At 41.6% G+C, this 25298-nt stretch overlaps 1 protein-coding gene across 1 annotated transcript; it reads right to left on the bottom strand.

Annotated features, from left to right (window-relative positions):
• Positions 1 to 310: 310 nt before the first annotated feature.
• Positions 311 to 25298, bottom strand: LOC109886537 (myosin heavy chain, fast skeletal muscle-like). Its single transcript, XM_031809862.1, has 40 exons — positions 25254 to 25298; positions 24896 to 25123; positions 24386 to 24532; positions 22996 to 23152; positions 21856 to 21883; positions 21541 to 21649; positions 21327 to 21419; positions 21118 to 21178; positions 20896 to 20994; positions 20150 to 20253; positions 19615 to 19753; positions 18052 to 18170; positions 17734 to 17883; positions 17469 to 17639; positions 16964 to 17267; positions 15282 to 15346; positions 15101 to 15188; positions 14872 to 14989; positions 14428 to 14551; positions 14040 to 14176; positions 13110 to 13365; positions 12669 to 12911; positions 11148 to 11324; positions 10910 to 11055; positions 10644 to 10734; positions 9974 to 10363; positions 9725 to 9851; positions 9397 to 9515; positions 9057 to 9253; positions 8777 to 8960; positions 8487 to 8652; positions 8061 to 8185; positions 7581 to 7889; positions 7155 to 7358; positions 6920 to 7045; positions 6601 to 6771; positions 3860 to 3964; positions 3559 to 3654; positions 1078 to 1209; positions 311 to 426 (listed from the first exon to the last, which is right to left on the bottom strand). Exons 2-40 carry the CDS (start codon positions 25109 to 25111, stop codon positions 406 to 408), a joined length of 5814 nt encoding a protein of 1937 aa, XP_031665722.1. The 5' UTR covers positions 25112 to 25123; positions 25254 to 25298; the 3' UTR covers positions 311 to 405.

Genomic DNA, 25298 nt, shown 5'->3' with positions numbered 1-25298 from the left:
TTCTGTATTTAACATATTTATTGAAGTAGGCTATAGCAAATAGGAATAGGCAAATTACTCTCACTGTCAAACAATAATTTAGATTTATGGATCGTAAGTCCTTGAATCCATAGCTGTCTATGAATTTGAAAGTGGTTGCATTTCTCCAGCCTCATCCCACAGCTGTTTAACCCCCCCCAAAAAATGACCCTTTGTTTGGGTGCCCACTTTGTTGTTGTTGGAATACCAGATTGCTCCTTTAATTAAAGTACAGTATTTTTATGGTATGAACAAACTGTTTGCTGAGTAATAAGTCCACCGTCACAAGGGGTATGTAGGCCTACATGTTTTTAATCAACAATCATTTTCACCATGAAAATCATATTTTATGCAACACAGGAAAATGATATAAGACTTCGGTCTTGTTTATTCAGCAACTTCTTTTCCCTGTAAGAAGAAAGAAAAGAATGGATCAGTATTAACAATGAACGTGCAATATATACTCTATGTATTCAAAAGTATGTGGACACTCCATTTCATGAAGCTCACGACGATCAGTTCTTGTTCTGACATTTCTTCCAGAGGCAGTTTGGAACTTGGTAGTGAGTGTTGCAACCCGAAGACAGAATATTTTTTACACGCTACGTGTGAGCTTGTGGCCTACCACTTCGCGGCTGAGCCGTTGTTGCTCTTAGACGTTTCCACTTCACAATAACAGCACTTACAGTTGACCGGGCAGCTCTAGCAGGGCAGACATTTTAGAAATGACTTGTTGGAAAAGTGGCATCCTATGACGGTGCCACGTTGAAAGTCACTGAGCTCCTCAGTTTTGCCAATGTTTGTCTATGGAGATTGCATGGCGTTGTGCACGGATTCTATACACCTGGCAGCAACTGGTGTGGCAACTGGTGTGGCTGAATAACCAAATAAACTATTTTGAAGGGGTGTCCACATACTTTTGTGTATATAGTGTATCTTAAATATGTTTTATTGAGTGTAAGAGGATTTATTGACTTCTGTGAAGACCGAATCATAGGTGGTGTTGATGTGGTCATATCTGAGCATGAGTCAGATGTAGAATTGGTAGCAGCTCTGTACCTTTCCAGTGTCGCGGGTCTTGGCTCTGAGCTTGTTGACTTGAGTCTCAGCGATGTCAGCACGCTCTTCAGCCTCCTCCAGTTCATGCTGAACCTTCCGGAACTTAGACATGTGGCCGTTGGCTTGTTCCTCCTGTGTGAGGAACAGAGAGGGAGAGCACAACATCAGCATTCAAAGTTTGAAGCTTCAGGTAGAAAATTAATATGATTTTTAGAAGTATTTTAAGTTTTTATTTTTATTTGTACATGACAAATTTAGGCAAATTAATGTTTTTGTTTTTTTAAGTAATTTCAATTGTATTTTTATTGACAGATTTAGGATTGCACTGTATATAGGGAGATAGATGATACAGTAGAGAAAGTGGGTGTCGTAAATGTGCATCCAACCACTGCCTCCAGTGCCTATTGTAAGTATTCACCCCTCTTCACATTTTGTGTTACAAAGTGGTATTAAAATGGTTTTAAAAAATGTAAATTGTCAACGAGCTACACATAATTGTCTGGAACATATGCAAAACCATATGGAGTATGTGTTTTTTCAGTTGAACTGGTAACATTTTGATTTGTTTTCATTACATTATTTATGGAGAAATATTCTTCAAACTGTCTTGGAAGGGATCATCACGCAAAGTGTTAATCAATTGTACATAAAACTGTCAAATATATGAATTATTGTTGATGATGAACTAAGCAATGTTATCCATTCCAAATGAATGACACAATTGCGTTTCGGGGTATATTTTGTAAATTAACTCGTGATTATATATTTTATTATATAGGTGATGGAACATATTTTAAGAATTATTGAAAAATAAAACACTATATCTTAACTAGATAAGTATTCACTCCCCTGAGTCAACACATGCTATAAACAAATTAATTTAGCAACAATTACAATTTTTTGGCTATCCTAAGTCTATAGGAGCTTTGCACATCTGAATTGTGCAATACTTGCCTATTATTCTTCAAAAAAATATTCAAGCTCAGTCAATTTGGTTGTTGATCATCGCTAGACAGCCATTTTCTAGTCTCACAATATATGTCTAAGCAATTATATGTCCAAACTGTAACTAGGCCACTCAGGAATGTTCACTGTCTTCTTGGTAAGCGACTGCAGTGTAGATTTGACCTTGTGTTTTAGGTTGTCTTGCTGAAAGGTAAATTCATCTCCCAGTGTCTGGTGGAAAGCAGGACTGAATCAGGTTTTCCCTCTATGATGGTGCCTGTGCTTAACTCCATTCCATTTTTCCCCCCTGAAAAACTCCCTTGCCCTTGTCGATGACAAGCATACCAGTAACATAATGCAGCCACCATCATGCTTGAAAATATGGAGAGTGGTACTCAGTGATGTGTTGGGTTTGATTTGCCCCAAACCTAAAACTTTTTATTCCGGAAAAAAACGTTTATTCCTTTGGCACATTTTTTGCAGTTTTACTTTAGTGCCTTTGTTGCAAACAGGATGCAGGTTTAGGAATATTCTGTACAGACTTCCTTCTCTTCACTATGTCATTTAGGTCAGTATTGTGTAGTAACTACAATGTTGTTGATCCATCCTCAGTTTTCTCCTATCACAGCCATTAAACTCTGTAACTGTTTTAAAGTCACCATTGGCCTCATGGTGAAATCCCTGAGTAGTTTCCTTTCTCTTCGGCAACTGAGTTAAGAAGGACGCCTTTATCTTTGTATTGACTGGGTGTATTGATACACCACACAAATTCTATAATAGTTTGTAAGCTTTCTAACCACTTCTACCATGGGCAAATATGTATGGCAAGTTATGTTCAAATCAAAAGGTGATTCAAATCAAGTGGAACGACCCAGGAAGAACTGTGCAGATATGAAATTTAACAGATTAAAACATTTTGGACATTTTACCGTAATTCTCTTATCAAACTTTGCATCTGCACAGTTTTTCCAGTAAATGTGTAATTAAAAAATAAAATAAAAATGTGTAAATTGTTAAAAAATAGTAATTGTGCATAGAGTTGGTTGCTATGTTAAAATGTATAAATCAATGGTTTTTTGTTTGGCATTTTAAAGTTTAAAAAAAATCGGGCTCAGCTCAATTACATCTTTTCTTTTCACTTTGACATTATGTAGAGTTTGTGACCTCCCCTAAAAAAATACTATTTCAATCCCACTTTGTAACTAAATGTGAAAAACATCCAATGGGGGTGAATACTTATAGAAGGCTGTATGTGATCGACCACTAGACTAGTCCCCCTCCTTCAAGTTGGTCATATAGAAGGCTGTATGTGATCGACCACTAGACTAGTCCCCCTCCTTCAAGTTGGTCAAATGTAGACATGGGTGTAACTCAAATATGTGCATCATTTCTTCAGCAATTACTTGCACTATCAATTGAGTCATTGGTGGCTGATGTGCAGTAGCAACACTTACTTCAACTTGTAATGTCTCCTAGGGAAGAAATATGTTTTTGAATGTATGCTTTCAGAGTATTTGACAAATGAAGTGTGCTCACCGCTTCCTCAGCCTGTCTCTTGTAGGCCTTCACTTTCATCTGCAGCTTATCTACCAGATCCTGAAGTCTGACAACATTCTTCTTGTCCTCCTCAGTCTGTGGGAGAAGATCAAAGAATCAAAGCCCAGTAGTTTTTTATACACAAACCTGTCTGTGTTTGCATCAACCCACTGGGCAAAGGCATCAATTCAACACCTATTTCACATTGGTTCAATGTATTTACATTGAAATGACGTGGAAACGATGTTGATTTAACCAGTGTGCTCAGTGGGAAGTGATGGAAGAAGGTGCTTTCTCTTACCTGGTAAGTGAGCTCCTTGACTCTGCGCTCATACTTGCGGACTCCCTTGACTGCGTCTGCACCTCTTCTCTGCTCGGCCTCCACCTCAGTCTCAAGCTCACGAACCTTGTTTGTGAAATAAATGAACGTAGGCATTTGTTTGAGGGGGTGAAATCAGATATAACAAATCTTTGTAAAACAGATGTATATTCTTCTACTCAGTCAAGGAGGCAAAATTGTTGTCTGTTCCTATATACTTTTACCATTTTCATTGAAGGGGTCTGTATTGATAAAAGCTTTTCATTTAGTTTAGTTTGGTTTGGTTTGTAGTTTGGTTATTGACAGAAAGTCATTACGCTCCTGTGTATTGTTACAGTGCATTCAGAAAGTATTCAGACCCTTTCCCTTTTTCCACATTTAGTTACATTACAGCCTTATTTTCTCCTCATCAATCTGACATCACAATACCCCATAATGACATCACAATACCCCATAATGACATTACAATACCCCACAATGACACCACAATACCCCACAATGACATTACAATACCCCACAATGACATCACAATACCCCACAATGACATCACAATACCCCAAAATGACATTACAATACCCCACAATGACACCACAATACCCCATAATGACATTACAATACCCCACAATGACACCACAATACCCCACAATGACATTACAATACCCCACAATGACATCACAATACCCCATAATGACATCACAATACCCCATAATGACATTACAATACCCCACAATGACACCACAATACCCCACAATGACATTACAATACCCCACAATGACATCACAATACCCCACAATGACATCACAATACCCCAAAATGACATCACAATACCCCACAATGACATCACAATACCCCAAAATGACATCACAATACCCCAAAATGACATCACAATACCCCACAATGACATCACAATACCCCAAAATGACATCACAATACCCCAAAATGACATCACAATACCCCATAATGACATTACAATACCCCACAATGACATTACAATACCCCAAAATGACATCACAATACCCCATAATGACATTACAATACCCCACAATGACATCACAATACCCCATAATGACATTACAATACCCCACAATGACATCACAATACCCCATAATGACATCACAATACCCCATAATGACAACACAATACCCCATAATGACATCACAATACCCCATAATGACATCACAATACCCCATAATGACATCACAATACCCCATAATGACATCACAATACCCCATAATGACATTACAATACCCCACAATGACATCACAATACCCCATAATGACATCACAATACCCCATAATGACAAAGCGAAAACATTTTTTTTTTATGTTCTCAAATGTATTATAAAACTAAACACAAATACCTTATTTACATAAGTATTCAGACCCTTTGCTATGAGACTCGAAATTGAGCTAAGTTGTATCCTCTTTCCATTGATCATCCTTGAGATGTTTCTACATCTTGATTGGAATCCATCTGTGGTAAAATCAATTGATTGGACATGATTTGGAAAGTCATACACCTGTCTATATAAGGTCCCAAAGTTGGCAGTGCCATGAGATTCTCTGGTCTGAAGAAACCAAGATTGAACTCTTTGGCCTGAATGCCAAGCGTAACATCTGGAGGAAACCTGGCACCATCCCTACGGTGAAGCATGGTGGTGGAAGCATCATGATGTGGAGAGGTTTTTCAGCTGCAGGGAGACTAGTCAGGGAAAGATGAAGGGAGCAAAGTACAGAGAGATCCTTGATGAAAACCTTCTCCAGAGCACTCAGGATTTCCAAAAGGACAACAACCCTAAGCACACAGCCAAGACAATGCAGGAGTGGCTTCGGGACAAGTCTCTGAATGTCCTTGAGTCGCCCAGCCAGAGCACGGACTTGAACCCGATCGAACATCTCTGGAGAGACCTGAAAATAGCTGTGCAGCGATGCTCCCCATCCAACCTGACAGAGCTTGAGAGGATCTGCAGAAAAGAATTGGAGAAACTCCCCAAATACACATTTGTGCCAAGCTTGTAGCGTCATATCCAAGAAGACTCAATGCTGTAATCGCTGCCAAAGGTGCTTCAATAAAGTACTGAGTAAAGGGTCTGAATAATGATGTAAATGTGATGTAAATGTGATATTTCAACTTTTTTATTTATAATAAATTAGCAAACATTTCTGAAAACCTGTTATTTCTTTGTCATTATGGGGTATCGTGTGTAGATTGATGATGAAAAAAAAGATGTAATCCCTTTTGGAATAAGGGTTCTGAAAAACTTTCCCGGATGCACTGTATATAATCAAATACATTTTCAGCAATCAGTCCACCCTAGCCTCATTGAGAACCAGACTTCCCGAATCGGAAGCCTGATGAAAATGGTATGAATTTGCTATAAAAAAAAGGGTGTAAATCTGGTGTAAATCTGGTGTAAATCTGGTGTAAATCTGGTGTAAATCTGGTGTAAATCTGGTGTAAATCATTGACGCCTCACAACACACCAAAACAATCAAATGACTTGCTTGGGCAGAGAGAGTGTTCAAAGGAGTTGTAATGCCTTCATTTGGAGGTGTTCTGGAAATGTAACATCCAATAAAAATGGAGCTTCCAGCGGACCATTCTAGGCGTTCGGCTAATACAAAGTTATCCAGACCTCCAAAGGAGGTGTGGTGACGATGTGATTTCGAAGTATGGCTATTGCAAGACATAATTCACCCTAACACACCCTGCTGTTAACTCACCCTGGACTCCAGTTTCTGGAGCTGCTTCTTGCCTCCCTTCATGGCCAGATTCTCAGCCTCATCCAGTCGGTGCTGCAGGTCCTTGACTGTGATCTCCAGGTTCTTCTTCATTCTCTCCAGGTGAGAGCTGGTGTCCTGCTCCTTCTTCAGCTCCTCAGCCATCATGGCCGCCTGGAATGGTAGTTTGTTTAATTTATGCACCAATTGGCACCAATCATAACGTCCCTCTGAGATCTTTGTTGTTGTAAACCAGCTCAGCTACCATTGGCCCTTGGTGACAAATCATGTGGATGTAATTCAATAGATCATAAGGACTCACGTCAGTGATGGCCTTCTTGGCCTTCTCCTCTGCGTTCCTGGCCTCCTGGACAATGTCCTCCACCTCTCCCTGCACCTGCACCAGGTCAGTCTCCAGCTTCTTCTTGGTGTTCAGAAGGCTGGTGTTCTGGAGGATGAAACAAGACCATTTGTTTGAATCTCAAGAGAACTTACAAGTCACAAGGCAGGAAAGGTATGCTTGGTTGAGTTGAATGAGAAATGGCTTAGAGCCGCACCTGGGAGTGCAGGAGTCCAACGCGCTCGCTGGCATCTACCAGCTCAGTCTCAGCCACTTTGCGGCCTCTCTCAGTCTGCTCCAGAGCAACTCTCAGCTCCTCAATTTCAGCCACCATCAGACCGTTCCTGCGCTCCACCATGGCTACCTGTTCCTTCATGTCCTCTGAGGCACGGACAGCGTCATCAAGGTGCAATTGGGCATCCTGGGGTTCAAAATGACATAGGTTCATTAGGACGTGTGGAAGTAGAGGCGATAGGATTGGTGATAGAACTGTTCATTGGTAAGAATTTCCCCAATATCCCTACCTTTCTACTGTATATTAGTCAACACTATTCAATTCCTCTGTTCTATTCTTTTCTACAGATTCACAAACAAATCCCTCCCCATGTTCAGATGTTTGAGCCTGATATCCCGGTCCCTTTACCTTAAGCAGTCCCTGGACATTCCTCAGCTGTTTCTGGGCCTCAGCGGCCTGCCTGTTGGAGTGGCTCAGCTGGATCTCCATCTCGTTCAGGTCTCCCTCCATCTTCTTCTTCACCCTCAGGGCGTCATTCCTGCTCCTGATCTCAGAGTCCAGGGTGCTCTGCATGGAGTCAACCATCCTCTGGCTGCTCCTCTTGATCTGCTCCATCTCCTCGTCCTTCTCAGCCAGCTTCCTGTCCACCTCACCCTTGATCTGGTTCAGCTCCAGCTGCACACGCAGAATCTTGGATTCCTCGTGCTCCAGTGTTCCCTGGACAAGGAGAAGCAGTCGGGTAAATTGTGTTCAATACATTTGGATGTGTATAACACAAGGAATTAAATATATATAACTATAATAAACACAAATACGGGGAGCATTGAACTGTAGCTGTCACTGGCTATCGTTACACTGCTTTTCCCATCAAACAGCTGCAGTTTGTACCTCAGCCTCCTCCAGAGCGGTCTGGATCTCAGACTTCTCTGTCTCCACGGTCTTCTTGGCCTTCTCCAACTCATGGATGCTCTTGCCAGTCTCTCCGATCTGCTCAGTCAGATCAGAGATCTCCTCTGCACACACAAGCACAGGAGCAGTTTAGACTTGGTAGAGATTGGATATCTCCAATGCACTCCAGTTGACATTGAATCATAATGATTAATTCATTATTTACTCAGTAGTTCATATGGTCTTGCAATTCTAATTGCTCCTGCTTCCTTGGGTTTTTCAAAGGAATACCGATTACAAGTTCAAAAAAATGATATTTTATACCGTTCTAAAATGGTGTTATCAAAATGTTAATGGTTACAGTTTTCTCCATCTTCAATACCCCAGTCAAACATGAGCCAAGTAAAACTGCTGTCAAATGCTCACGTTGCAGGTTCTTGTTCTCTCTCTTCAGAGTCTCCAGATGATCCAAAGCCTCCTCGTAGGAGTTCTTCATCTTGAAGAGTTCAGTGCTCATAGAGCGAGCCTCCTTCTGAGCTCCTTCCAGCTCAGCCTGGCTCTCCTCATATTTCTGCTTCCACTCTGCCAGGACCTAGGGAAATCCATCGGATTTTCATTAGCATGCATTGATGAAGAGTTTTGAATCAGAAATATGCTACAATTACACTACAATTAATCATATAGCAGAACCTAGGGTAAGGTTTATTTATTTTCACCTTGTCAAAGTTACGCTGCTTCTTGTCTAGGTTGGCGGCCATGGCGTTGGCTCTCTCAACGTCAATCATGAGGTCCTCCACCTCTCCCTGCAGCCTCTGCTTGGTCTTCTCCAGGGAGGCGCACTTGGAGTTGGTCGCCTCAATGGTCTCCTCAGCGTCCTGCAGACGCTGGGCCAGCTTCTTCCTGTTTGACGACAGAGGGTGTAGGAATGTTACAATACACATGGAACCTCACCATCCACACCCTATATTTGAGTTGTTGCTGTTGCGTGTGACTCACTTGGCCTCCTCCAGCTCCTCTGTGCGCTGGATGGCATCAGTTTCATACTTAGTCCTCCACTGAGCCACCTCACTGTTCGCTTTGGACATGCCGCGCTGCAGCTCTGCCTTGGCCTCCTGCTCCTCCTCAAACTGCTCTCTCAGGAGGTCACAGTCATGGCGGGCAGACTGGACACCGTGGGCCAGGGCGTTTTTAGCCTGTGAAAGAGAACGACAAAGAGATATTAGAGAGATAGTACAGCAAATGACAGTAGAAGTCTCTGAGGGTGGCGTAGTCACCATCTATATGACGATATGGCTATTAACTCTGTGGTCGGTAGTGTCCGTTTTATGTCCCTTACCTTGACCTCCTCCTCAATCTGCCTCTTCAGCTCCTCCACCTGCTGGATGAAGGCCTGTTTTCCTCTGGTCAGCTGAGACACCAGGGCTTCCTTCTCCTCCAGCTGGCGTCCAAACTCACCTGCAGGGATAGAGGGATACCTTGTTAATGGGGTCTCTGACCTCCTAAGATTGAAAATGTATTTTTAGGTATCGTAGGGCAATGTTATGTTGTGAATATGATGCTAGAAACTATTGTGGACTGGATTATCAGGATATAGCCCCCAATACATGTTCTTGTGTTTTACTGAAGGAAACAATTTGCTTGTTGTTAATTGTTGATGATGGTACCATTTTCTGTCAGGAGTCTGGCCCTCTGTCCACTGATGTCGTTGATCTGGCGAGAATTCTCATCATTCTTAGTCTTGAGCTCACTCAGCTGGTCCTCAAGAGTACGGCACATCTTCTCCAGATTGCCCTGTTAGTGAAACATGTTCCATCATTACTTTATATATGGGACTCCTGTCAGCTGCAGTTCTCTTGAATGGTAATGTATTTTGACCCTCCTCAACGCTGCTTGATCAAAATATCACTACTCACCTTAGCCTTGGCGACGGCCTCCATGTTGCTGGAGAGGTCATCAATCTCCATCTTGTACTCGCTCTTCTCCTTCTCTAGCTTCTGCTTGACACGCTGCAGGTTGTCGATCTGCTCCCCGAGCTCAGCCACACTGTCGGCCTGCTTCTTGCGCAGAGCGGCGGCTGTGGCCTCATGCTGCAAAGTGGACTCTTCAAGATCACGACGCAGCTTCTGGAACTCAGCCTCACGCTTTTTGTTCATCTCAATCTGAGCAGCAGTGGCACCACCGGCCTCCTCCAGCCTCTCGCTGATCTCCTCAAGTTCCCTGGAGAGATCGGCCCTTTGCTTCTCAACCTTAGCCCTGGCAGCACGCTCAGCCTCAATTTCCTCCTCCAGCTCCTCAATACGGGCCTAGAACAGGGGGCAGGAGCAGGAGGAATGAACACTACAATGCAGTTGAAACAATTGAATGTGTTCACACAAAGCCAGTTCCACTAATATATTCAGTCGAAACTTTCCCATGCAGGAACCAAAACCACAATGGTAAGAAGCACCATCTTTACAATGGTAAGAAGCAACAGTAAGAAGCACCAGGAAAAATGTATGCTACCAGATTAATTGTTTTCAGGAAATGAAGGAAATGATTCAGGTTTTGGCTTTCCTGTACTGGAGCTGAGATCCTGTTCTGTACCTGGAGTTCCTTGATCTTCTTCTGCAACTGAGCTCCCAGAGACTGTTCATCCTCAACCTTGCTGAGGAGCTGGCTGGTCTCAAACTCCTTTCTAAGAAACACGAACACGTAGATTGCATTGTTTTGGTTTGATAATGTAAAGAGAGAGTATCATACCATTCAGTTTTCTTTCAAGAATCACATGCAAATGGTAATTCATAATTACAAGGATTAGTCAAGAACAACTATTGTTTTGATCATTATGGCAGGTAACACTGTGTGTTTACTTCTTGATTTTCTCATCGGCTTGCTGCTTGTCATTCTCCAGGTCCATTATGGACTCCTGGGCCAGTTTCAGATCTCCCTCCAGCTTTCTCTTGGCTCTCTCAAGGTCCATACGGAGCTTCTTCTCTTGCTCCAGAGAACCCTCAAGCTATAAGATATAACCACAATGTTCAAATTTTAACAACTGAAGATAATATCATCTCACATACTATCATGGCCAAAATGTCAAACTCCTCTCACGTCGTCCACTTGCTGTTCCAGCTTGGTCTTGGCCTTGGTCAGAGTGTTGACTTTGTCCTCCTCTGACTGCAGGTCGTCCAGTGTCTGCTGGTGGGCCTCTTGGAGGGCTTTCTTCTCCTTGGTCAGCTTGGCAACACTCTCATCCATAGACGCCATCTCCTCTGTCAGGTTTTTAACCTGAAAACCGCCACAACAAAATTTGTCTTTGGTCTCTTCACCATGATGGGGACATTTACAGTGGTACAATATTACAATGTACAGGTAACTGCCCCCAAAAAAATAAAACACCAACATAGTGTGTTTGGCCACCACGAGCTGCCAAATCAGCTTCAATGCTCTTAGTGTGTTTGGCCACCACGAGCTGCCAAATCAGCTTCAATGCTCTTAGTGTGTTTGGCCACCACGAGCTGCCAAATCAGCTTCAATGCTCTTAGTGTGTTTGGCCACCACGAGCTGCCAAATCAGCTTCAATGCTCTTAGTGTGTTTGGCCACCACGAGCTGCCAAATCAGCTTCAATGCTCTTAGTGTGTTTGGCCACCACGAGCTGCCAAATCAGCTTCAATGCTCTTAGTGTGTTTGGCCACCACGAGCTGCCAAATCAGCTTCAATGCTCTTAGTGTGTTTGGCCACCACGAGCTGCCAAATCAGCTTCAATGCTCTTAGTGTGTTTGGCCACCACGAGCTGCCAAATCAGCTTCAATGCTCTTAGTGTGTTTGGCCACCACGAGCTGCCAAATCAGCTTCAATGCTCTTAGTGTGTTTGGCCACCACGAGCTGCCAAATCAGCTTCAATGCTCTTAGTGTGTTTGGCCACCACGAGCTGCCAAATCAGCTTCAATGCTCTTAGTGTGTTTGGCCACCACGAGCTGCCAAATCAGCTTCTATGCTCTTTGACAGATTCTACAAGTGTCTATAACTCTATTGGAGAGATGTAACAACATTCTTCCCCAAGAAATGTCCTAATTTGGTGTTTTGTTGATGGTTGTGGAAAATGTCTCAGGCACCACACCAGAATCTCCTATAAGTGTTCAATCCGGATGAGATCTGGGCACTGAGATATTCAAACACACCCTTTAAAACCCCTGTACTCCTCTTTCAAAGTCACTGAGATCTCCTCTAACCGTGGTAGACAAAATAATTGACTCCTGGGCATTTTTATACATGACACTAAGCATGATGGAATGTTAATTGCTTCATTTTGCTTTCAATATACTTTGTATCCCTCATTCACTCAAGTGATTTATTTTGTTAATTACCTGCATTAGTTTCATTCAGATTAGAAATGTCAACAAGTACTGTAGTTATATATTCAACCGGTGTACACCATGCAAGTGTACTGAATGGAATTCATAAACGAGGGGGGAACATGCAATGAGTGTGGGAAGTACTCCGCAACTGAAAATCAACTATTTTTCATTTTTCCTGCACCCACAATACGACTTGAATTCAATTTCTGTTAAACTATGTTTCGAGTTGATTATTGTTTGGTGGTTATACTGTCACTGGTAAAAACACGAGACCTTGTTTTCAGTGGCGTGCTTCTCCTTCTCCACTTTGGCTAGGGTGAGCTCCAGGTCATCAATGTCCTTCTTTAGCTCAGAGCACTCGTCCTCCAGCTTCCTCTTCTTGGCAGTCAACTCAGCATTCATCTCCTCCTCATCCTCCAGCCTCTCAGTCGTCTCTTTGAGTTTGGCCTCCAGCTGGATCTTGCTCTTGATGAGCCCCTCGCACCTTTCCTCAGCATCGTTCAGATTCTCTGATTCCTGGTTTCAGAACAGAAGAAAAAATCAGAGGCCTCACTTTGTATATTAAAATATAGACATTTAGTTATAGATCAGAGCAAATCAATATAAATGGATTAAATATATTCATGGGCTATTAAAATGTGTGAGTTAGCCACATACTTCTTTCACAGTGTGTGTGTTTGTAAATGTTCCCTTTGAGGGTTGTTGCTCACTCACAGATGTGACTTGGAGTGCCAGGTCGTTTTTCTCTTGCAACAGGGACACCATCTTCTCCTCCAACTCCTTCTTCTTGGCCAGAGCTTTGGCCAGGTCTGTCTTCATCTTCTCATAGTTCTCCTTCATGTTGGCCAGCTCCTTCTCAGTCTCAGCACTCTTCAGCAGGGGCTTGATCTTGAAGTACAACTTCATCCATGGCCAAGTTTTCACATTCATGAATGAGCGGATGTTGTACTGGATGGAGAAGATGGCCTCTCTGGTCGACAGAAAGGATAGAATGTTGAGTGACATGCTTAATAAACCTACATTCTGGGAGTCAAAGAATAACAATTTGGAGCCCTGTCCCACTTTTGGTATACAGTTGTAACCAGGCATGATAATGAAAGGTTTTTCACTTTAAAATATTTACTAAACAAAAACCATTGATTTCAAAGTTGAACAAACCATACAACTCTATGCACAAGGACACATTTTACAAAAACACTTTCACAGGAAGAACTGTGCAAATACAAAGTTAGTTAACAGAATCAATCGAAAGGAGATTTGACCATAATTCTATTACCAAAATTTGCAAAGGCACAGTTTTTCCAGCATATTTTACATAATATTTGCTGTATTTACATTCTTGAAAGCATTGTGACATCATTGTGCTTAGATGTGTATGGCTTGTTAAATTTTGAGAACGTTTTTTGTTTGGCATACATTTGGAATTGCCCAACCCCCCTCGTAAATTCATAGACAGCGTTCTTGATGCAAGGACTGACAGGCCTATGCTAAGTTCATGAGGCACAAACTTAAAGGAAAATTGAACAGCTTTCCAAACTTACTTTCTCATTATGATCAACTCACATCATATACAGTATATAATCATGATGAATTACATACAGGTGGTTCACAGAAAGCTTTGCCAAGATGTCTACTCTTCCTCACCTCCTCTCCATCATCTTGGTGAACTCTTTCCTCATGAGGAATCCACGGCTGAGAGCCTGGACCATGCCGACCAGAGCTGCTAGTTTCTCATCTCTCATCTCCTCCAGGACACCCAGCAGGCCGGCTTTGAAGAACACCTGACACAGGTTAACATGGTCAATGGAACCACAGTCAGATGGGGACAGATATAAATGGTAACACATAGAAAGGGTTGAATCAAAAGAGGGGAAGTAGACTGATTTAGTTTATCTTCTATATTATTAGTAATGTTTGACTTTGAAAAACAAAACAATGTTTTTCCACCTTTATTCTCCATTAGTTACATTGTGGTTGACATTTTTGTAGTTGTGTTTTGTTGTCAGTTATGGCTGGGTTGTATTTGACTGACCTTGGTGTGTCCAAATTTATAATCCTCGTGATTTATATCAATGGACCCAAGTAGCTTCTCAGAAGCCTTCTTGTTGTCCATGAACTGGCCCTCTGGGATGACACTGGCATTCAGTACTTTATACCTGAATGAGGAGACATTTTTAACATATGCCAAGTTGCAATAGCTTGGTTAAATGACGTAAAAGGTAAGCCTCAGGGCACTTGTCCGGGGCAAGTGCATTTTTGGGGGGACAAGCAGATTATAGATTTAAGTTGTTAGAATGGAGAATTAAAAAAGATCACAATATCAAGCATTTAGACTACTCAGAAGAATTAGATTGAAGTGTCCTCCGGGTGCGGATAAGTTGCTAAAAAAGTTATGTCAATCCCTGAGCCTATTCTGATGCCGGGAAACCCTTGGAGCAGAAATTATGTGTGTACATTAGTGTTTATATGCATGTACCTCTGCTTGAAGTCAGCATAGATGATTCTGCTGGGGAAGCCCTTTCTGCAGATCCTGATACCCTCCAGAACACCATTACACCTGAGCTGGTGGATAACCAGGAAGTTCTCCATCAGACCTGGTAAAACAAACCAAGTCTCTTTTAATATTCATAAACAGGTTAAAGATTCAGATGGTTAAGGGTAGTGATACTGTACTGATAATATGTCCTATTTAACTCAATATACACCTGGAGTCTTTGACTCGTTGGGGATCAGGCAGCGCACAAAGTGAGGATGAGTGCTCCTCAAGTTGGTCATCAGCTTGCCCAAGTTCTCCTGTAAGAGGGTTACAAACCATTTTCTCAGAAATTATTGATCATCGTCAAGGCTCCTTTTGAAGGACTGAATAGACACATTTCAGAAGCTCACCCTGAACTGGGACGACACAGTCTGCATGGAGCCACCCTTCTTCTTGCCTCCTTTCTTGGTTGTATCTGTTCAAATGAGGGGAAAGTAAAAGATAACTATAAACTCGATAAACACTCTTATCTGAATAACCCTGAGAAATAGTGATACATTCAAAGTCAAATCATATTGTATTTGTCACATGCTTCTTAAACAACAGTTGTAGACCAACAGTGAACCCTTCCCAACAATGCAGAGAGAAAAATATAGAAAAAATAGCATGTAAAAATACACAATGAGTAACAATAACTTGGCTATATACACGGGCTACCTGTACTGAGTCCATGTGCAGGGGTACAAGGTCATTGAGGTAGATATGCACATATAGTCAGCCAATATAAACGTAATAATACTGAATTGCCCTCGACCACACTCACAAATTGTGGAGATTTTTTTTTTCAATCCCACTGATCCCCGGTGTAAAATCTTTTGTTATACAAAACATCCCAAAAAGCTTCCCGTGTTGTAATCAGGTCCAAAATCCAGACCCAGTTCACAATGCTCCCACAGGGAAATAGATCCTGCAAGAAGAGCCTTGTGGTTTCTGGCTGTACGGAAATGTGGGGACCTGGTGTCCAATTAGGCTACACGTAGCATTTATGTGTGCAAAACATTTCATCACCCATAAGACATTTCACTAGTTTAGTAAAGTCTGTTTTGTATTTATACTCACTACCAGAGGCTGTATAGTCTGTTTGTATTGTTGGTCTAGGTTGATAGCTAACTAGCATCCACTCACTACCAAAGGCTGTATAGTCTGTTTGTATTGTTGGTCTAGGTTGATAGCTAACTAGCATCCACTCACTACCAGAGGCTGTATAGTCTGTTAGTATTGTTGGTCTAGGTTGATAGCTAACTAGCATCGACTCACTACCAGAGGCTGTATAGTCTGTTTGTATTGTTGGTCTAGGTTGATAGCTAACTAGCATCCACTCACTACCAAAGGCTGTATAGTCTGTTTGTATTGTTGGTCTAGGTTGATAGCTAACTAGCTTCCACTCACTACCAGAGGCTGTATAGTCTGTTTGTATTGTTGGCCTAGGTTGATAGCTAACTAGCTTCCACTCACTAACAGAGGCTGTATAGTATGTTTGTAATGTTGGTCTAGGTTGATAGCTAACTAGCATCCACTCATTCATGTGGCTGCTAGCAACGTCATGAAAAGGGGCATGAGGGAAGCCCTACAATATTATATTATGTTAAGTAGTGAGAACACTCTGGAGTAGGCAATGTTGAAAATAAATCTTTACACGTGTTGTACTTTGCATAAATGTCGTTTTGTAATTGACTAAAACAAGCAGACAAAAAGTAAATTTTGCTTGAAAAAGGCGAAGTATTTACTCTGAGACAATGGGGTAACCTAGGTAACCATATGTTGTTTTCCCCACAGGCAGGTAGGGTGGTGACATTCTATCTAATACCGTCTGGGTCTATAGTTATGGTAAAGTGGCTAGGCAGCAGGATAGATAATAAACATAACTAACTTCCTTCTTACTGGACACAGAGACATAGAAATGGTATCCACAAGTTCATCTGACTCTGGCGAAGTATATAAAGGGTATCATTGCCAAAATCCTGAAATATTCCTTTGGGTCTGAGTTTTAACTGGTGCTTAGTTAAATCTTTTGACGTGATGCTAGTCTTACCCTCAGGTGGGGCAGCAGGGTACAGGGCAGCCAACAGTTTGACTGAGGCCTTCCCGTACATCAGAAGAACTGATTCGTTCAGGGGGTCCTTGTTCTTCTCCAGCCAGCCAGTGATGTTGTAGTCCACAGTGCCGGCGTAGTGTACCAGAGAGAAGTGGGCCTCTGCCTTGCCTTTGGCAGGTTTGGGCTTCTCATATGCCTTGGTTTTGCCAAGATGCTGGTCGTTCAACTTGTTCTTGAAGGTAGTGTCTGAAGCCTTGGGGAACATGCACTCCTCTTCAAGGATGGAGAAGATGCCCAATGGCTTTAAGAAAAGAGATTTAAGAAACATTTATTCCTTTAGTAAACATGCTATTATAGGATTCTATTCCTTTAGGGTCACATATATGGAGGCATATTGAGTTCTCGACCGTCAGATACATTGTACCTCTGTGATAATATATCACACATCACTTGCTATGAGCTTTGCTGTTGTGGTCCATTATAATCTTCACAGACAGTTTACCTTCTCAATAAGCTCAATGCAGGCAGCCAAGTCCATGCCGAAGTCAATGAAGGCCCAGACAATTCCCTCCTTCTTGTACTCCTCTTGCTCCAGGACGAACATGGTGTGGTTGAAAAACTGTTGCAGTTTCTCATTGGTGAAGTTGATGCACAGTTGCTCCATGCTGTTGTACTGTTGAAGGAATTTCAAAAGGGATCATTTCATTGTACAAGGCTGTAATCCCTCTCAATCACAACTAATTGTCTTGTTCTGGTCTCATACTCACATCAAAGATCTCGAATCCGGCAATGTCGAGCACACCGATATAGAACTGCCTTGGATTCTTGGTGTCCAACATCTCGTTGATACGGATGACCATCCACAAGAACATCCTCTCATAGATGGACTTGGCCAGAGCCATGACTGCATTATAAACCTGCAAAGATAATACCTCAAATTAATACAGGAGATATTGACCATGTCTAGTGATTAAGTGATAAGCGTTTGGAAAAACCAAAGTACTGTAAAACAAAAAAGCTATGCACTCGTCCCCAACAGAATTACGGTGCTCAGAAAGTGTTTGACACTGGTTTGACCACCTTACCTGAGGCACAGTCTGTCCCTTGGTCACATACTCATTGCCAACCTTCACTCTGGGGTAGCACAAACATTTCAGCAACTCCGCTGAGTTCAGGCCCAGCAGGTAACCGATTTTATCAGCCACTGGAGAGAGAACCAACATCAACAGACTCAGGCACTCAAGATCGCTTGTTTCTGATGTTACACTGACAACATAGTTTATCAAACTCTTTTGTGGGATACGTTTTGAATTTCATCCTCAACCATTGCTTCAAATCATTTGGGGAGGTTGGAATTTAGTCTGCATCGTTTATCTCCTAAATGACTTTCATGTGGTACTGTCTGTCTTACCGTTTCTATTTCCAAATACATTTAAACTCAGTTTTTCACATTTCCTGACATTTAATCCATGGAAAAATTCCCTGTTTTAGGTCAGTTAGGATCACCACTTTATTTTCAGAATGTGAAATGTCAGAATAATAGTAGAGAGAATTATTTATTTCAGCTCTTAATTCCTTCATCACATTCCCAGTGGGTCAGAAGTTTACATACACTCAATTAGTATTTGGTAGCATTGCCTTTAAATTGTTTAACTTGGGTCAAATGTTTCGGGTAGCCTTCCAAATGCTTCCCACAATATGTTGGGTGAATTTTGGCCCATTCCTCCCGACAGAGCTGGTGTAACTGGGTCAGATTTGTAGGCCTCCTTGCTCGAACATGCTTTTTCAGTTCTGCCCATACATTTTCTATTGGATTGAGGTCAGGGCTTTGTGATGGCCACTCCAATACCTTGACTTCATTGCCCTTAAGCCATTTTGCCACTACTTGGAAGTATGCTTGGGGTCATTGTCCATTTAGAAGACCCATTTGCGACCAAGCTTTAACTGATGTCTTGAGATGTTGCTTCAATATATCCACATAATTTTCCATCCTCACGATGCTATCTATTTTGTGAAGTGCACAAGTCCCTCCTGCAGCAAAGCACCCCCACAACATGATGCTGCCACCCCCATGCTTCACAGCTGGGATGGTGTTCTTCTGCTTGCAAGCCTCCCTCTTTTCACTCCAAACATAACGATGGTCATTATGGCCAAACAGTTTTATTTGTGTTTCATCAGACCAGAGGACATTTCTCCAAAAAGTTTGATCTTTGTCCCTATGTGCAGTTGCAAACCGTAGTCTGGCTTTTTTATGGTGGTTTTGGAGCAGTGGCTTCTTCCTTGCTGAGCGGCCTTTCAGGTTATGTCGATATAAGACTTGTTTTACTGTGGATATAGATACTTTTGTACCTGTTTCCTTCAGAATTTTCACAAGGTCATTTGTTATTGTTCAGGGATTGATTTGCACTTTTCGCACCAAAGTACAGTCATCTCTAGGAGACAGAAAGCGTCTCCTTGCTGAGCGGTATGACGGCTGCGTGGTCCCATGGTGTTAATACCCACTATTGTTTGTTCAGATGAACGTGGTACCTTCAGGCATTTGGAAATTGCTCCCAAGGATAAACCAGACTTGTGGAGCTCTACATTTGTTTTGATTTTCCTATGATGTCAAGCAAAGAGGCACTGAGTTATCTATGAGTGCGACTCACCCTCTGTGCCTTCTGGCTCGGCCTGCTCCTCACGCTGCTTCTGCTTGAATTTCAAGTTGCCATGATGCATTACAGCACCTGTCAACTTGTAGATGGCCATCTTCTCATCATTAGTGAAGCCCAGGATCGTAATGGCATCCTGGAATTAGAGAGGAAGTACAACAGTGATGAACTCAACAGTAGGTTGGTCTGTTACAGAACACTACAGTTCTGTGCTCACTCCAGAACAGACGGGATGGATAGAATTGACTGGCTTCTCTGTTCCACATGATTACTTGTGGCCAACACTTATGTGGCACCACGAGCAGTTTTACACAGTTCCGCAGGACATTTAGTGGCACTCTCTTGTCTTACATGTACTTAAAGGTGAAGTGTGGAGGCATGACAAGTGGTTTGAGACACATGTCAACTAACACAAAGGTGCCCATCTGACACCAAGTTGGAATTGCACAATGTTCCTACCCGTTCCATGACTTGTGGACATGCACAAGTCCACAACTCCTGCACCGGAGTTTGGTTAGCCCTTATAACTCACGTCTGTGGCATCCAGCTCTTCCTTGTCGTTGATGCTGGCCACAGTGATCTGACCCTGGCTGATCATGGGATAGTCGTAGGGGTTGGTAGTGATGAGCGTCATTTCTGTGGACAACGGAAAACGGCTTCTCAGTTAAATCTCGTAGAATTCCACTGTCCTACATTTACAGTATCTCACCCTCCTTTAGTCAGTAGATGGACTCAAAGATATTTGTTGTACATAATAAATAGCATCAAAAAACTGGACTGAGGCTCCTAGAGTAGTGCATCACAGTGCATTACTTGATAGGTCTTTCCAATGAAAGATCTATAAAGACCTGAAACATGTCTAGATGCCTTGTTATCTTGGATGTTCTCATTGTAATAGTATTAATAATAGATGGACTATGATTATTTTAATACAAATGTCTAAAATATTCATCATCTCAGTATCTTCCTTCCTCATCATCTCAACATAAAATAAAGCACCACCCCAACATCAACAAAAATGAAATTGGCGTGTTTTGTTTTGTAGTTAAAAAGGAGGAAGACAAGTGTCTCCAATGACATCATCAATGTGCATCAAGTGATTTGAATCTACTACTTGTCTACTAATTGGTTGATGATGTCATTGGAAACACTTCCTCTATATTTTTTTACTACAAAACACAGAAATGCACCATTTTCACATAATGTTGATGTTGGGGTGATGCTGGAGAAGATTTCCCAGATGGGGATAGTTTCCCCCTAACCTATACTTTTCCTTACCAACTAGCTCAGGTTTGTGGCCTGTCATCATCTGGTAGAAGATGTGGTAGCCTCTCTCATCGGGCAGCTGGAAGGACACTCTGGACTTCTCCAGCAGGTCTGAGAGACAAAGAGAAGAGAGAGAGAGAGAACATGAGAACATTACATACGATGACATGATCTCCCAAAAATATTCTGTGTGAATTAAAGAAAGCATTGAGAAACAATCAAAAACCAACTCACAGGTCTCAATATCAGCTTTAGCCAGTTTGCCTGCTTGGAAGTGAATCCTGATGAATTTACCCTGTAGTAGAGCATGGGGGTTAGAAATAGGTATTTGATAGAACCCCTTGACATGTTAGTTTGTTGGACTGTTATAACTATAAGAAACTACTGAAATGTTTTTTTTTCCAAATATAATGTCACTTCCACAGTATGTCCTTCAAACTTACAAAGCGAGACGAGTTGTCGTTCCTCACTGTCTTGGCATTACCGTAAGACTCCAGCAGAGGGTTAGCTGCAATGATCTGATCCTCAAGAGACCCCTGATTGAGACAAACACAAGTTGCTTAGAAACTGGTAAACCCTTTCTTGAAACAAGATTCACCGCTGGAGAAAAACGTTTACACAGCCCACCAAACTGAAATGTGTTAAGGCACAACCTACCTGCATTTTGCTGGGGTCTACTTCCTTCTTGGCACCAGATACCGCAATGGTGGCGAAGTACTGGATGACACGCTTGGTGTTGACAGTCTTTCCTGCACCGGATTCTCCACTGGTTAATATGACAGAGAAAGAGGGGCTTTAGTCACAGATTGCGTCAGATTGGCTTTCACTAAGAAATAGCATTAGAATATACACTGTTGACCTGTTTTCTAACAAAAGTAAATAATTAACAAATATTCCCACTCATTGATGTATTATTGCACATAGCAATATCCAGGGGTCATTCTTAATGTCATGTATTTTATAAAAACTTACGTAATCAGGACAGACTGGTTCTCCTTATCTGTAACCCAAAAAAAAACATTTTGCTTATCATACTCCTGCAACATTATGGGTACATTATTGCAGTCATAGTAGAGGTCGACCGATTAATCGGAATGGCCGATTAATTAGGGCCGATTTCAAGTTTTCATATTAATTGGTAATTGGCATTTTTGGACACCGATTGTGGCCGATTTTTATTTATTCATCATTATTTATTTTGTTTACCTTTATTTAACAAGGCAAGTCAGTTAAGAACAAATTCTTATTTTCAATGTCGGCCTAGGAACAGTGGGTTAACTGCCTTGTTCAGGGGCAGAACGACAGATTTTTACCTTGTCAGCTCAGGGATTCGATCTTGCAACCTTCCGGCTACTAGTCCAACGCTCTAACCACCTGCCTTACATTGCACTCCGTGAGGAGCCTGCGTGGCAGGCTGACTACCTGTTATGCGAGTGCAGCAGAAGCCAAGGTAAGTTGCTAGCTAGCATTAAACTTATCTTATAAAAAACAATCAATCTAAACATAATAATAAACTACACATGGTTGATGATATTACTAGTTTATCTAGCGTGACCTGCGTTGCATATAATCGATGGGGTGCTTGTTGATTTCTCATCGAATCACAGCCTACTTCTCAAAAACGGGTGATGATTTAACAAGCACGTTCGTGAAATGCACTGTCATTGCACCAATGTGTACCTAACCATAAACATCAATGCCTTTCTTTAAAAATCAATACAGAAGTATATATTTTTAAACCTGTATATTTAGTTAATATTTCCTGCTAACATGACTTTCTTTTAACGAGTGAAATTTTGTCACTTGCGTTCCGTGCAATCAGTATATGCAGCAGTTTGGGCCACCTGGCTCGTTGCGAACTGTGTGAAGACCATTTCTTCCTAACAAAGACCGTAATTCATTTGCCAGAATTGTACATAATTATGACATAACATTGAAGGTTGTCCATTGAATGTAACAGCAATATTTTACAATTGGAGACTAATGAAACTAACATACATGAGAAAACAGTAGATTCCCTCCCTACCCCCATCTGTCCATCCATCCGTCTATTCATCCATCCATCCATCCATCCATCCATCCATCCATCCATCCATCCATGAGAGCTCTTACCAATCATCATGAACTGAAAGGCGTTGTCAGAGACGGAGAAGATATGGGGTGGAGCCTCCATCCTCTTCTTCCCTCTGTAGGCGTTGACAACCTCTTCGTCGTACACGGGGAGCCACTTGTAGGGGTTCACCGTGGCACAGAAGAGCCCAGAGTAGGTCTGGATGAAAGGGATTCATTTGAATTCAGGGATTAGTAAATCAGAATGACTTTTACCTGGATTTTATGTGAGGATGTGGGTGTACTTTGGTATACTTATGTTGGTCTACTGTATTGGCATGTATTCTACCATTTAATTTACAGTTCAAAAAGTATTGGGACAGTAACAAATATTTTGTTGTTTTGTCTCTGTACTCCAGCACTTTGTATTTGAAATTATACAATGACAATGAGGTTAAAGAGCAGACTGTCAATTTATCATACCCCCAAGACATGCTAACCCCTCACCATTACAATAACAGGGGAGGTTAGCATACCCCCAGGACATGCTAACCCCTCACCATTACAATAACAGGGGAGGTTAGCATACCCCCAAGACATGCTAACCCCTCACCATTACAATAACAGTGGGGGTTAGCATACCCCCAGGACATGCTAACCTCTCACCATTACAGTAACAGGCGAGGTTAGCATTTTTTTTTGGGGGGGGGGGGGGGTATTTTTGCGTCTATAACTTTCTCACTCATCATTATTCAAGATTATCCGTAATTATAGTAGGAGCCACGTTAATGTAGGAGTATTTAGAAACATATTCAAATCTTATTTACAATACATTATTTACCATTCATTTTCTTGGGCCACAAAATAATCTGAAACATAACCAAACCAAACAGCAAATGCATCCAACAACAATGTTGATTTAATCATAGCACGCTAAGAATATGGGACCAAATACTTTAACTTTTTACTACTTTGATATACATACGTGTCCCAATACTTTTGGTCCTCTAAAAGGGGGGGGGGACGGACTATGTACATAAAGTGCTGTAATTTCCAAACGGGTCACCCCATATTCATGAAAATACCCTCAAATTAAAGCGGACAGTCTGCACTTTAACGTCATAGTCATTGTATCATTCAAATCCCCAAAATCTGTCACTGTCCCGATACTTTTGGAGCTCACTGTATGTGTAGTACTTTGTGTGTGTATTTCTTATGTTGATGTATGTGTAGTACTGGAAGTGTGTATTTCTTAAGTTGATGTATGTGTAGTCCTGGAAGTGTGTATTTCTTAAGTTGATGTATGTGTAGTACTGGAAGTGTGTATTTCTTAAGTTGATGTATGTGTAGTCCTGGAAGTGTGTATTTCTTATGTTGATGTATGTGTAGTACTGGAAGTGTGTATTTCTTAGGTTGATGTATGTGTGTGTGTATGTTTATGCAGGTTTCTTACATAGATCATCCATGCTGCATAACGCTCTTTGAGGTTATACAACACAGAGGCTTCATTCAGGTAGGTCATCATGGCCATGTCCTCAATCTTGTCGTACTTAGGGGGATTCATCTGATAGATGTCTGCTTCTTTGAACTCTTTTCCTTCCTGAAACAGTCAGGAATCTACATTACACACAGATCAAACTGGACATGACTGAATGCCTTTTGCTCCTTAATTAGATCAAAAAATGTATATTTTAATTTAATCCAACTACTCTGTTATCACCCATTGACACATACATGGATATTCTTGACTACTCAATATCAATAATTCATGCCATTTTTAAATAGCAGTAAGAAAAATTGTGTGCTTGAAGGTTATATTCTGTTTATACAAAAACAATACTAATCTGTCTTTTGTTACTGATTTTCATATTGTTTTTTTAAAATCAATTTTATGATTTTTTTTCTTCAAGAAATAGAGTAATGGCACAAACTTGAACTTGAATACTTTTCAGATCAGACTTACCTCCTTAGTCCCGTCAGGTTTGGTGACTGTCACAGTACACTTGCCATCGGCCCTGGCAGTGACCAAACCCTTTAGGTACAGCTCCTTGACATCTGTCACATAGCAGGCGTTCTTTGAATCAAAAGGTGCTGCTTGTGCCTCCATCCTCTCCCTCTCAGGCTTACGAAGGTACAAGGCAGCCTTGCCGTAGATTTGCATCTCCGCGTCCGTACTCATGGTGACGGATTACTAGGAAAGAGATGAAACAAGAAACTAGAGTGACTCTGTGGTGCTTCCTCCACATTCAACAGTTAGATGAGCGATATCCCTCACAGTATATTTTCATCGTTTTTATATGAAGGCTCAAACAATGTCTCACCTTCTTTTTCCCCTCCTACAGATGAAGTTGTACTTCTTGGTTGAG

The sequence above is a fragment of the Oncorhynchus kisutch genome, linkage group LG30, assembly GCF_002021735.2.
Source record: "Oncorhynchus kisutch isolate 150728-3 linkage group LG30, Okis_V2, whole genome shotgun sequence".
Classification (NCBI taxonomy): domain Eukaryota; kingdom Metazoa; phylum Chordata; class Actinopteri; order Salmoniformes; family Salmonidae; genus Oncorhynchus; species Oncorhynchus kisutch.
Note: the sequence above shows the minus strand (reverse complement) of the source record. Positions and strands in the feature narration are given on the sequence as shown.